Source organism: Uloborus diversus, chromosome 6 (genome assembly GCF_026930045.1).
Source record: "Uloborus diversus isolate 005 chromosome 6, Udiv.v.3.1, whole genome shotgun sequence".
Classification (NCBI taxonomy): Eukaryota; Metazoa; Arthropoda; class Arachnida; order Araneae; family Uloboridae; genus Uloborus; species Uloborus diversus.
In genome coordinates, this window is record NC_072736.1 from 38,164,394 (window position 1) to 38,179,008 (window position 14,615).

The 14,615-nt window shown below is 31.7% G+C and overlaps 1 protein-coding gene across 1 annotated transcript; it reads right to left on the reverse strand.

Moving 5' to 3' along the window:
- Positions 1-1,530: 1,530 nt before the first annotated feature.
- Positions 1,531-14,428, reverse strand: LOC129225116 (uncharacterized). The gene is made up of 3 exons (XM_054859677.1): positions 14,283-14,428; positions 10,285-10,414; positions 1,531-1,855 (listed from the first exon to the last, which is right to left on the reverse strand). The coding sequence occupies exons 1-3, from the start codon at positions 14,368-14,370 to the stop codon at positions 1,717-1,719; spliced, it is 357 nt and encodes a 118-aa protein (XP_054715652.1). The 5' UTR covers positions 14,371-14,428; the 3' UTR covers positions 1,531-1,716.
- Between the last annotated feature and the right edge of the window lie 187 nt (positions 14,429-14,615).

A 14,615-nucleotide genomic window follows, 5' to 3' on the forward strand; every position in this document is an offset into this window, starting at 1 on the left:
ACGAAGAGAGCTCAAGTTTCAGCCAACCAGAAACTAGGACGAACGTTCATCAGCCAATCCTGGCCCAGAACAAAGGGAGAGCTAGTTCTTCCCACATAAATAGCGACAACACTTAGAAATCTGCATCAGTTGCTAGGAAGTCGCTTCCCTGGAAGCTCGACCACGTAAACTCTGAAGATGACCGCCGCAGATGCGTTCGAAACATTTGGGAAAACAACACTCAGACCACGCACGACTCAGCAGTCCGGAATTTCACAACATTAATGATAGTTTATGTTCATTTGTTTGTTTTTACGGTTTTTATTTATTTGCTCTTTTTATAATACTAGTTTGTACACAAGTTGATGAAATTTGCTTTTGGTTATTATCTTTCTCTCTTAATAAAGAAAATCAAGAAAAGACTTTTTTGGCCAATTTTGGTTAATTGATTTGGTTAAAATGGTGAAAAATTTTGGTTAATTTGGTTAAGTAGTAAACAAAGTGATAATCGTAAAAGATTGTTGCAAAAAAAACTTGAGCCTATTTCTCCTCATTTTTCTATTGCATGTCAACAAACGAAACGTTTTAAGCATTTGTTACGTTATATTCTGAAAGAACCTATTTGTGTTGGCGTTGGGCATAATGATACATTGCTTAAATATGTTGTTACTTTATGTAATACTGAAAAATACAGTCATGCAGAGAAATCTAGCTCTAATCCAATGATCAATGATATTCTTCAAGCTATGCAGACTCATAATGAATATACTTATGAAGGTCTTCTGCATTTAGCTCCTGCACCAATGCTAAAATAGTTACATAAACCTAATTTAGAGTCTGTTGTAAACAATTGTAAATTGTTTTTACTTAGAGCAAATGATGCCCGTACTATTTTCCGCAGAATCACATCACGATGGAACCTGGGAAGTATATTTCGAATTTGGACTTTCTTCTGCTTCCAAAATATTAATCCTTCTGATTTTATCCTTGACCTTTGGAACATACTTTTTAGAACCTCTGGCAAACTCAATGTGTCGTATGTATTAAAGGATCTTCCAATACAGGAAAAACTACGTTTATTAGGCCAATTCCGGAGCTCTTAAATTTTGGTAAAATTACTTCAGGAGGAACTTTTATGTTTCAAAATTGCATAAATAAGGAAATACTAACTTGGGAAGAACCATTAATAGGACCTGATTTTGTAGAAATGTGTAAACGTGTTTTTGAAGTAATAACACCAGTTTAATTTTTCACCATTAAAATGTGAAATTTAAAAAAATCATATCCATCATAAAACCAATTGATAAAAAAATAGTGTTAAAAAAAACGAAAATAAGAAAAGCAAAATATTATATACACGTGTTCTAGGGTTACATGAAATATAATAGACTACTCTTGAACATAATTTCAAATAAAATGAAAAATTTTCGACTCCGATGTAACAAAAAAGGGGGGGGGGGTGGATAGACAACAGTTAAACCTATAGCATAAAAGAACATGCTTTATTCTGAGTTTCAGGTATTTGAACACTAACATACCGTTCGCTATTTGATTGATTACTACCGGAACAAAACTAGTACAAAGTTTTTTATACTTTAATTTATTGTGAACTTGGTACAATTGTTTTGTTTCTCATATTACACCATTTTACAGAAATCAAATATCTGTAGCCTTCGTTTACCATAGACGTTGACGAACATCATACGGACTGAATTAATAATATCAATACGTCCCTTGCTAAGCCGTAGTTCTTGAGCACGTCTCCATGCCCAAGGACGGTGAATATAGCAACACGTGGCGGATCAAGCTAGCCGCTTCCATTCCACACTTCTCAGCTCCCGTACTCATCAGACAAGCCCTTAACATTAGTTCGTACCTAAAGATAAAAAGTAAATCTGTTAAAGATAAATCTTTAACACTATAAATTATCTGTTAACTTAAAATGAAATTTAAATCGTAATTACTTTTACCATATTGTGAATAGCTGCATCACACAACTTTCTGGCATCATCTCGTTAATTAAGTTTGTCCTGCTCTGCATCTACCGATCCAACAGTTTCAAACCTCAAGGAGTCGGGCAGGAGACCATTTATTTTTCTAGTAATGATTAATGATTTTTGAAGTGAAACTTTTTATGTGAGGTCGTTGAAATTCTGATCCCTAACCTTTTTGTGTGACGAAAGTGACAGTAGTTTTTTAGTTGTTGCCAAAAACAATGAAAAATAACAGCAATTATAAAGTTAAACTACTTCCGAATTTTATTTGTTGCCGAAAAAATAATGGAAAATAATAGCAATTGTATCAAGTGAAGCCTTGGTTCTGTTAATAAATTTAACAAATTAATTTCAAGGCAGAACTTATGCAAGGATGTATTTGAATTTTGAACAGTTTGAACTTTTCAAATAATGCAGGAACAGTTCTTTGATTTAAGTCAAATCAGTTTAAAAGAGTAATCCACATTGCTTAGGTTTAGTCTTTAAATTAGTTTGTTAATTTTTAATAACAGATAAACGACCTTTTTTTTCATTGCTTTTAGAAACAATGAAAAATTGGGTTTCGGTGTTTTGTTTACTTTTCTCGTTGTTTATAATATATTTTCTTTACTTACAATTTTGTTGTGAATGTGCCTAAGTCGGTCGCAGAAAAAATAAGAGCGTGGCCTAAGAGAAAACGTGCGGGTGAAGTAACAGTCCAGAATTCAAAAAAAAAAGAAGAAAAGATAAAAGTTTCACTTCTATAGTGCGTCTTTACGACACACCATTCTTTTTTCTTCATTAAACAAAAAAAAGCGTTTACAACCAAAGAGAGCATAACAGCAAGAACAATATGAAACCATGTAGGGTCAGTTGTTGTAAGTGCAAACAAACGCTAATGCCACACTAATGGAGATTTTTGAAACCAAACTATATGAGAGCAACGTATAGTTTAAGTCATAAATGAAAGTTTCAAAGTTTTTTCAAACAAATTTTAGACATCATTATTGCTTCAAGTGACAGGGGAAAAAGAGTTGTATTTTAAAGTTTAATGATCTTACATTTTCCTCTCCGGCAGATCTAAATTTGAGGTAATGAGCCCCAACTAGATTAATCTGCCAACAGAGGTCATTTCATAGAAATGTCAACCCCAGCCTCAGAATTTATTTTTTTTACAAAGCCCTAATGGAGTTGTTTCCTTCAGCCAAAAGTAGTACTTTTATTCAATGAAATTGATAGAATAAGCAAAAAAAAAAAACATGGACCCAGAAATTTTTTTTCATTTTCCCAACAATTATTTTTTTATTAATTTTTTAAAATGTCCGATTTTTCAAACAAGGCGTGGTCAAGATGACGTCACAAATGACGCTTTTTGGCGCATTTTTGTACCGCGATTCCACGTTATGATAATCAAGCAGCGAATTAAAATTGCGCTCTACGCTTGCTATCAACCATATCGTTGCCAATACACGTGAGTAAAGATGTGAATTAATTATTTTGCTCTGTGAATGGCAACACAGAATGGCATTTCATCATTTGTGATGTCATTGGCAAGAAATGTAAACAATGAAAGATCACCGATTTAAGTAATTTTTTAAAAATATTAAACTTAAACAAATTATTTAAAAAATGGTTAGATCCTATGTTTTCAAACAGGTTCTTTCAGAAAAAATTACTTTTAAAATATTGGAAACGACCCCATTGTAACCTATCATTTTATTCAGAGTACATTCTAGTTATGAATTCAGTAACAGTTTGCAAAAATTCTATTCGGTGGTTTTCTTCTGGCTCTAAACGTGCAAAGTTGTTGAAAAGGCTTAGTATACCCAAAAAACATAAGTCTTGAGTTTTCTTGCGCAGTGTAAATTTTTGCAAACTTTTAAAAGAACTACCCTTATTGTGAAAGATTAGATGTTGTCCCGATACAACTGACTGTTATTTTTACATATATTATAAGATAAACATGTTAATTAGTTTGGTTATTTCACTGAAAATATTTGCGTTACGATAGTCACGAAAATGTACAATTTTCTGTTTATTAATTAAACCGGATAATTGTACCAGTCATCACACTTTATTTTCTTACATATGTATCATATGTACTTAAAAAGTGCAAAATATTGATTTCATATACAGAACATATAAAATAATTAGTGTGACTAACGTAACATTTGAGCTGTGACTAATGTAACAGTTAGATGGGGCTAACGTAACAGTTTAAAAATGACTGCTAACGTATTAAGTTTAATGTACATATTTATTAACGATTTTGAAAAAAATAGTCATTTTACATTGATTAAAAATTTTTAGGGTAGAAAATACCTCTAGTAACGTTACAATATAGACCTTCTGTCGACTTAAAAAAAGGCTTTTTTAAAGGTCTTCTTTAAAAAAGAAATGCTTCCAATTTAGAGAAGAAGTATTATTTTTTAAAAAGGGTGGGTATGCATTCAACACGAGAATCCAACATTAAGAATTTAGAAAATGGAAAGACAATCTAAACAAACAAGAATGTTTTTTTTTTTTTTTTGAAAATGTCTCCACTAATAATTAAAATGAAGTAATAGTAGCTTGTTGGAAAACATTTGAAGATATTATACGATACAATGACAGTAAACGCTGCTGTAACATATGAAAGAAAATGCATGAAGGATGATTTAGAAATTTAAACATTTGCGGTGATATCTGAAATTAAAATGCATTCTGCAAAAAACATTTGATTTTTTTTTCAATATTACAATTTAATTCATGTTATATATCACTATTTGAACCAGTAAACTTTGAAGAATAATATGTCGTTGAAAAGCACTACGGGGTTTCTTATGACGATGACTAGTATATTGGCAGAGTACTAGAATTTGGTGAAACTATTAACTTGTATAAAGTTAACTATTTAAGAAAGAGATATTTGGGATTTAATTAGGCCAAAATGAAATTATTATTCAGTTAGTAAAAGCAGTTTTTTTTTCTGGCACATTTAAATTAAGAAAAATTAAACTGAATCATTTCATTAAATTTTTTGCACTAATGTAGATCAAAAATAAAGAAAGAACCATAATGAAGCATGAAAAAAAAGTTTCTTACCAAGTTTAAAAATAATGTAAGTGCAAGAGCTTAATTACAAAAGTTTTTTATGTCTATGTATCGCTATTCGATGGTTACGTTAGTCAAACACAGCCTTTCATAAAAGTCCCAGTAAGGGCCAAAAAAAATTCAGCTGAAATTAATATAAAGTATTTTTTTTAAATAGACTGTTTATCTTTTACAAATATACCAGTCAATTTTGAATGTCTGAGTAACTTTCAGAAAAATTTGCCTCGTAGCATGAACATTGTTTCTCTGGGTTGCAAAAATGTTACGTTAGTCACAATGCTTTTTTTTTTTTGCTGAAAAAATATCTATCAGCGATTATTTTGCTTCAAATTCTTGGTAGAAAGGAAAAACAACCCCCTTGTACCAACACATTACCTTTTACCAATATATCAGCCAATTTTAAATGTCTGCGTAACTTTCAGAAAAAATTTACTCGTAGCATGAGCATTGTTTCTCAGGGTTGCAAAAATGTTAAGTTAGTTGCAATGCCTTTTTTGCTGAAAAAATATCTATCAGCGATTATTTTCCTTCAATTATTCAATTGGTAAAAATGGAAAATTGTAACCTTGTACATTTTAAATCTGCATATCAAACCAAAAAAAAAAAATCTTTTTACTTCAGGTTTTAAGTAAAAAGAGTTAAAAAATCAGCTGCGAATGTTACTTAGTGACTATAGAATGATCAATAGTTAATAATGAATTAATATTTAATAATGAATTAATACTTAATAATGAATTAAGGGGACCGTGGACCTTGAAAGCTTTTTCTTTTGTTTATGAATTTTGAAATATGAAATTGGGCATAAAGGTAAGTAAGTTTATTAGCATGCAAAATATCAAGCCAAAAAATGCAACAATATAAAAATTTAATTAAAATTAAAATTTTTGAAATTTAAAATAAAAATTTTTAAATGCTCCAACGACTTAATTTTTTCCCTTTTCTCAAACAACTTGCATTTTATCAAAGAACAGAACATTGCCAAGAACTTTGGGTATTCATTTAAGGATTGGTCCATTATTAACTGCACAGTATTTTTTTTTCGCGTAAAGCAATACTTTTTGTTGCGAATATTACATAAAAATGAAAACTTTAATATTTTTAAGCAACATAAAATTCTCTTAAACCATAATGCATACCCAGTTTTATCAAACTACTACCAAAGTATCATATTCTGAAATTTGAAGCATATTGAACAAAAATTAAGTCGCATGGAGCTTTTTTCAATCTGTGTCGCATCGAATTTTTCAGTCCGAGATAAATGACGTTCAAGTCTTCACCTACATTTCATGTTCTTCGTATTTTAATACCTCCCGAAAGATATTTTCACGATGACTAAATATTTGACATTAATACCAATGTAAAAATTTATTGAAACTTAGTTTACATGCTTGACACTTTGTTTTATTTAGTTTTTACTTTCTTCTATATCTAATACATAGAAGAAAGTATTGGATTCGTGCAAATTTTCGAATTTCGAATTTTGACGGATTCGAACGTTTTGAGGTGTGCTGAGTCCATTTCGACTATTTTTGGGAAATGTGTGTCTGTCTGTGTGTGTATGTATGTGTGTGTGTATGTATGTGTGTGTATGTATGTGTGTGTGTCACGTCTGTGTGTGACCAGTTTTTTGTGGCCGCTCTACAGCAAAAACTACCGCATGAAATCGAAAGAAATTTGGTACACATATGTGCCCCTATGTGAAATTGTGCCCATTGGCTTTTGGCGCGAATTCCTCCAAGGGGGGTGGAGCAATGGGACGTTTTTTGAGTTACGCGTGCTTGCTATTCCTCAGGAAGTAACTGGCGGAATCAAACAAAATTTAATCCATATGTTGTCCCTAACAGGTACAGATCCTGATTCAATTTTGGTGTCAATAGCTCAAACGGGGGTTGAGCTATAGAACGTTTTTTGCCGTCAATTGTGACTGCTGTATCTCAATAAATAATGAACGTAATCAAACAAAAATTTATCGACAAGTAGCCCTTAGTGTCAACCATGCCTTTGGTGTCAACAGCTAAAAAGGGGGTGACGCAATCGAACGTTCTTTTTTTTCCATTGTGAGTGCCATATCTCAAGAAGTAATGCTACGTTCAGGATGAAATTTGTAATAAATATGAATCCATATGTAAACAGGCGTTGGTTTAATTTTGGCGCCAATCGCTCCAGGGGGGGGCTGATTTTTTTTTTTTATTTGTGTGAATAAAAATAGCTTTTTAATTGCAACAATAAGAAAGATAAATCGTAACAGACTGTCGTCTGCGTTCAGCTCGTGCCATAGACTAATAATAAGAGTAGACCTAGCTTTCTCAGACTTGCTGATGAAAAAATTGGTTCATGGATACATCATGTGACTGGTGGAAGGCTTGGCAAAAACTTTGGCAGCATGGTTGCTAGATAGCAACATTATCTCTAGTTTGGAACTCGACATGAAATTTTAATACGTAATGTGTTTTCATTATAAGTCCTCCCCCCCCCCCCCAGGTGCAGAGATTGAACTGTTTTTCTTTTAGTTTTGCATTATTTTGACATTAGTAATTAGTTTTTGATCACAGTTTTCAGTAACTTTTATTTCATTTGGAAGTGCTAAGTCAGCGTTGGCGTGAACGGAATGGCGTAAACGTTTTGCGTTAACGCAAAAATGTACTGATCGGTATCTTAAATTGAAATTGTAGGTAAAAATCTTACCGTTTGCCGATTCATTTTCGGCGCTTGCATCTTTAATTGCCAAAAGAGTTATTGAAATTGACTAAAGAAAGTGCACAGTACTATCTAAACGAAAAACTCACTATATTAACAAAATATTTACATCTTAGAATAACAAATTTACAAATCGGACTCCATAAAAGATCATTCTTCCGTGTTCCATCAATTCTAATTATTTTATTTCTCGCGAGCGTTGATCGTCTGCTACGCTCAACGCCCGCTGTTGCTAGGATATCCACCAGTCACATGGTTTGGTTTATGAGCAGCAAAAGGGTTGCCATAGCTCGGTCTACTCTTATTATTAGTCTATGGCTCGTGCTTTTAATTGCATGGAAATGATCCGAAATATTATCTCAATGATTTAAAATTTTTAACTGTTGCCATCTTGTGTCTGTTAACAGATAAATGTTTGTAATTATTTTCAGCAAGGCTTTAAAAATAATTTTCAATTTTCATTCTTTGCTTTGCTTTTGAGATAAATCAGGAATTGGGATGGTCATCAAGTTTTGGCATGTGTAATTTTGTTTTCGTTGGGAATATTGCTTCCTCGTTAGGCATAGAGAGGGATCAGAATTATAAGAAAGATATAGAAGAAAGTTTCGTGATGGCCACAACATACTAGTTCGACTTTGTTTACATGTTTTACAGCCATTTTAATGGAAAATGCGCTCCGTTTACTTTTTTTTAATCGCATATAACTTCGCGAAAAAAAATCAGATCAACAAGAGGTTTTTTTCATACGATTCAGCACACTTCATATATTGTTACTTCCACGGAATAAAAAAATCATATTTTTGACCGATTTGAGCTGTTTGGAAGGTCCGCGGTCCCCTTAATATTTAATAATGAATTTCATCGTCCTCGCTCTTTTGATGTACAGTTTAGGTATTTATGCACACATGCTGTACTCTGGGGAAAATGGAATCTACTAAAGGGTTGCACAAAAAATGATGTCACGCTTTGAGGGGTTAGGGATTCATGAAATGATGACAGTTTGAGACAAGGGGAAGGAAAGGTGGAAGAAATGTGACATCATGTATTTTTATACGAATAAGTTAATCTAAATAGTGTGACATGTCCCAAAGTGGATAGGCGGTATAATGAAGTGTGACACTTTGTGACAAACCGCAGGGAGGGAGTCAAAAAAGTTGAAAAAAAAGTGTATCGTCATTCATGGACAGCCCCTAAGTGTAATTCTTCCTATTTTTTGAAGATTAAATTGTGATGTAAATTTCATTTTCGTGTGCTTTTTTATTAACTTAGCACAACATTTTTTTGAACGATTTTTTCTTTTTAAATGATATTAGATCGAATTTGGATGATTCAGTCGGTAGTATGCGACTTTTAAAAAAACGCAGATTGAGTATTGTTGGTGCAAAACTACTTAGGTTTAAACACTGATTTTGTGTATTGAGACTATCCTGCCATATATCATCATCATAGGGAAAGAAATCAGTGTCCCCTTTGCCTCCTGTATGGGGTAAACACGAAGGGGTAAATACAAACATGATTTCATTCGATAACAAGTAGTCTTAAAAGTCAAATTTTACCTTAGCACTACTTTACAGTTACTCTCAAAGACTTTAGAGTTACCATCAAAGAATGTAGTCATGCAAAATAAGAAATAATGTTGTCAAAAAGTACAAATTACAGATTAACTTAACTTAATGTAATCATGGTACTGTCACAGTACAAAAAGATTTATTTCTCAAATTCAACCAACAAAAGTGAAATGTCTAAGATGAAATTTACTTCAACATCACTTTTACATTGAAACTTGCATTAACATTTCCTATTCAACATTACAGGATTTTAATAATTAGTCTTCGATGAGATTATTAACATTTTCATAAAATAGTCTATTTTCTTTGCTGAATTTCTCACGAATTGAAAAAATATGCTGGAAAAGGGAGGTTTGTGTAAAATTACAAACTTTAGACCTTGTGTGGCATATCTAAATATTTTTTGATTTGAATACAAATGTTGTGATACATGTGGATCTGGCGAAGTAACTTTTTATCAAGTTGACATTTGAATTTCGAAAAAAAAGTTTTTTGTTTTATTTGATACACTCTACTGTCAAGTGAGAATAAAAAGCAATTTGTGATTATTTAATCGAAAACAACGACGAACTAATAAGCACTGTCTGTTTTACTTTTTCTATTGAGCTAAATTTCATCCAAATTTTGAATATTGCCAGACCGGAAAAAAAAGAACTTATCAATAAAATTAATTTAAATTTTATTGATTTAAATGCAATTGGATTTTTAAGAAAAATTGTTCACATACATTCACTTTAGCAATTGAGAATTTTCATAAAAATATAAATGGAGTTTTGTGAGGGGGGGCTAGGATAACAACATTTTAATAAAAACTGATCAACTTTGCTTACGCGAATTTTCAAAAAATTGGGGAAAAATGGCTATTTTGTGTTCTTCAAACTAACAAGTGCCCAAAGGAACCAATCCTACGGAATATTACCTTTTAAAAATAGTTATAAGTGTAGTTGAGACTTTATAAATATTGTGATACTCACATGCATGTCATGGTGAGTTCCTTTTCAACTGTATTGGCTTCATGGTATCCCAAAAATTCCTGAACTTTTACTGAACATATTTCAAAGTCGTCATTATTTTCCAATAAGCACGGCGAAATTTTCAAATATTCTGCAGGAAAAGGAAAGTTTTATAAATGTTATACAGAAGAGTGATCCAGGTTCTTAAATATAAGCATTCACTATTGAAATCTTGAATAATTTAAATGAAATTTTAAAACTAGATTGTACACACACTCTAAAAATAAATTGTAGTACTACTAAAAAATTTCTAGTAAACTGGGCTTCCACAACTTTTCTTGTAACGTATTGATACAGTTTCTTCCTAAGAAACATTGAGAGCTTCATTTTTGCAGTTTTTAGAGGGTCGAAAAAATTTGCGTGTTTGCGTGATTTTTTTTTTTTTTTTTTTTTTTCTTAGTGAGAGAATGTTTTGCAACTGGGGTGCTAAACCTTTAAACATTAATGTAAGGTCATGTTTCCTCTTCAACAAATAGTGCAATCAATACAAATAGTGCAATCGAAATTTGAAACTGAAGCTGACTATAATAGCTGAAACTTGTCATTAAATTTTAAAAATGATAAGCGTAGTAAAATTTAACATTAAAACACTAAATTTTGTTTTGAACAAATGAAATCGAAGAGTAAAAAAACTAAATTCTAATTAATATGAGGTAGTTATAGGTGAGAATTTTTAGGAATTAAAATTAAATGAAAATAGTTCAGTTTTTATGATAATAATCAACAATGCTCCCCATTGTAAAAAATTGCAGTATTAATAAAGAATATCAAAGAAACTGGGATTACATAGACTTTGCTGGTGAGATACAGTTTCTTGTTAAGCAACATTGACAACACTGCTTACGAAGCAGCTGTATTATTACTAGAAATCTTCACGTAAATCCAGTTTAATTGAGATTTTCTAGTAGTACTGTAGTGTTTTTACTTATTTTTTTTTTTTTTTTTACTGTTTACGATTATACGAGTAACTTATTTCAATTAAAACAATCAGACCGTTTTCCATTGACTATAGAAAACCGGGTCACTGTAACTATAATTCCAATTCACGATAAGAACGCAATAAGTACCTGCATACCTTTGTGACAAAAAGAAAGATTAAAAACAATAACTTTTCTTGCTCAAAACTTGCAGATAAATGAAATTTTTGTGCAGTAAAACGTTGTTGTTATAAGTCTTATACGATAAGAACATTCGTTACTAAGAGGTTGAAGGAAGACTATTCAGTGTATACTACTCTCATCTTAATCCATACCAAGGCTGCCAATGGGGCTTTTCACAAAAGATAAGATTGGGTTCATAGAAATACCAAGGTCTTGGCAAGAGAATTCCAAAATCATGTACCTTATATCTCTTCAAAAATTTCTTTCTTTCTTTTTTTTTTTTTTTTTTTTTGGAAATGATGCTATTGTGGTTGGTTAATTTTTAAACTTGAAAATGATAAAGTTTTTTTTTTTAAAGAATGGTAATAAATACTAGTATTGATTTCAGAATCGATTTTTAGAAAAATTCTTCTAAAAATGTGTAAAAATCATCTACTGGAAAAGAGAGAGAGAGAGAGAGAGAGAGATAGTGAAGAAAAGAAAGAAAAAAAATATTTATTAACTTCTTGATACAATTATACAGATATAGCAAGCGCAAAACTTTAATCGTATCTTAAGTCATTTTTTAAGCTATTAGTCATTTTTTATTAAAATATTGAAGTTCTCAAGGGTGGCATTTTATTGATGTAAATTTTATTGATCAATAAAATATGCATTTTATTGATAAATAAAATAGCTACTATTTTCCGAGCAAGTAAACAGTGATTCATCAAGGTTGTTACTGGATGTCTTTTGCCTAATTATCTCAGATTTTCACAAATGAAAGAAAAAATTTTAGAAGTTCATAAATTTCGGCTTACGGTGCTTTAGAATGTACCAATTAGAGGCCTTTTGTGATAAAAGAGAATAGGCTAATAATAGGCGATAATATCACACCTAAAGTCCTAAGCAAGTCAGTCATTTCAAAATTTTCTGGGGGGAGGGGGCACAGTGTTTCGATTAGTAGGGGACAAAAGTCATGTTCAAAATTCTAAACTTTGGTATTGGGATAATGCAAACAATAAACCAAAACATGATACTTACTTATTTGTTTATGCCTAACTGCCTTCCGACACGTGAGTAATAAGGTTCAAAAGTACATATCCGTTTGTAATTGAATAAATCAGTTGAGTTCCAGACATCATTTCATCACACAAAATTAAAGTGTTCCCAATTTTATATGATATTATTGTTCGAGATGGATATTTTTTACTAGTAAGTGCTTTTTTTCACCAATTTAATTAATCTATCTTAAAGTTAAACAATATCAAAAAAAATTAAAGATGAACGACGGATTTTTTGCATTTTTCAAAACTTTCAAGTGATGGCAATGACTTGTATACATTTGTACCCGGGCTAAATTTTCTGTATATAGTAGCTACAGTTTTCCCATTAATAAACAGACGCATTATAGTCAGCACACTCGAGTACAACATTTTTTTTTTACGCAATGCTTTGGGTGCTTCAATAATTCTACAAAGAAATCCCTACTCGAAAGAAAGTATTCTAGAGAAAAAAATGCGTTGTACTAGAGTGTGCTGACTTTAATACGCCTTATTGATAATGGGAAAAGTGCAGATATTATATACAGAAAATTTGGCCCGGTTGCAAACGGGTAAAATCATTACCATCACTTGAAAGGTTTTCAACGAGCAAAAACTCCTTCGTTTAGCTTCAATTTTTTTTAAATATTGTTTAATTATCAGATAGAGTAATTAAATTAGGAAAAAAAAGCACTTACCAGTATAAATAATATCCATCTTGAACAATTAAATCATGTGAAATTAGAAACACTTAAATTTTGTGTGATGAAATGATAAATTCAGAACTTGAATTTTGTCCAGCTAGTTTGTATTACTCGAAACACTGTGTGTGGGGGGGGGGGGGGCGGGGGGAAAGGGTTCGTTTTCAATACATTTTCGGGAAAAAATAACGAAATACGTACAAAACACCTAATTTCATTATGTTTCTAAAATCGGGGGGGGGGGGGGTCAATTAACTTCCCTCCCTCTAATCGTCCAAATGACGGAGCTGGTCCTGAGGCCTATCACATGAGGACTGACCAAGTTTGATGTTGTAACTACCGCTTTTTGAAACTCATTAACGTTTTGAAAAAGGCTGAGAAATTTCTGTAGAAAATATCAGCTATAAACATCCTGAATGGGCCATGGCATACAATTCCGAAAAGAATTTATATTATTGATCATTTACTGAAATAAATGACATGGAATATCTACTGGAATAACGGATCCCTTACTATAAATACTATAGTGAATACTGAAAAAATATTCATTTAGTGAGAGTGATATACTCATAAACTGCTATTTTTTATTGATCTTATTGATAAGTAGGAGATATTTCGATAATTGGGAATTTGGCGACATTTCCTTATTGCGTCAATTTTTGGCTCCAGCGCCTGCACGAGAGTTATTTTTATTCGCAAATCTAAACAAAGAGACATCCACATAGGGTTACTATAAATCAGCAGGGTTACCAAAATAAAATTATTTAAGCCAAAAATGAGACGACCGCGCCAGATTCCCAATTGTCGAAATATTCCCGATAAGTAAACAGTTTTGAAGGAAGTTCATTTTTATATCACAGTTTTAGATTTTATTTTCAAGTGCACATATTTTTTTTTTTATTACCAGCAAGCTCAATCACTAGTCTACGAATAATAAAACACCTACAAGCTAATTTGTCACAAATTAACCTTAATCAGTCTTCTTTAAAAAGCATTGAATAAATAAAGTCTTTTCTTTATGAAACCCAGGCTCAGAAGACACAAAACTCAAAATAAACATTTTTCATCCTTACGCTAGTTGATTTCATTTGAGGAAAAAAAAAGAAGTTTAAGGAAGAAGCGGCGGAAATTTCTACCTTTTCGTAACGTTGACTGATAATCACATATTTTTGTCAGCAACTCAGCAGGTTTCTCGAACTGATCCTGGTAGTTTTCCGCAATCATGTCACTTCCGCATTTTGCAACGAAGTCCTTAATGCACTTTATGCCGTTCTTGATAATTCTGGAAGAAAAACAAAATTATGTTAGCTACTTCGATCAAAATCTTTTAAAGAGAACTTTTTTAATTGATTGACTATATTTATTTTACCAGAAATGTATCTGCATGTATTATGTCTGTATGTGTTGTAACTTAAACCATTCGAACCCAAATACACAACGTTTCCTTATTTATGGCAGAAAAGTATGGG

Coding starts and splice junctions, on each gene's coding strand:
- LOC129225116 (XM_054859677.1), bottom strand. CDS start 14,370: ATGATTGCGGAAAACTACCAGGATCAGTTCGAGAAACCTGCTGAGTTG. Junction 10,415..14,282: donor TCAGTCAACGTTACGAAAAG/GTAGAAATTTCC, acceptor CTTTTCCTGCAG/AATATTTGAAAATTTCGCCG. Junction 1,856..10,284: donor GAACTCACCATGACATGCAT/GTGAGTATCACA, acceptor TTTTATCTTTAG/GTACGAACTAATGTTAAGGG.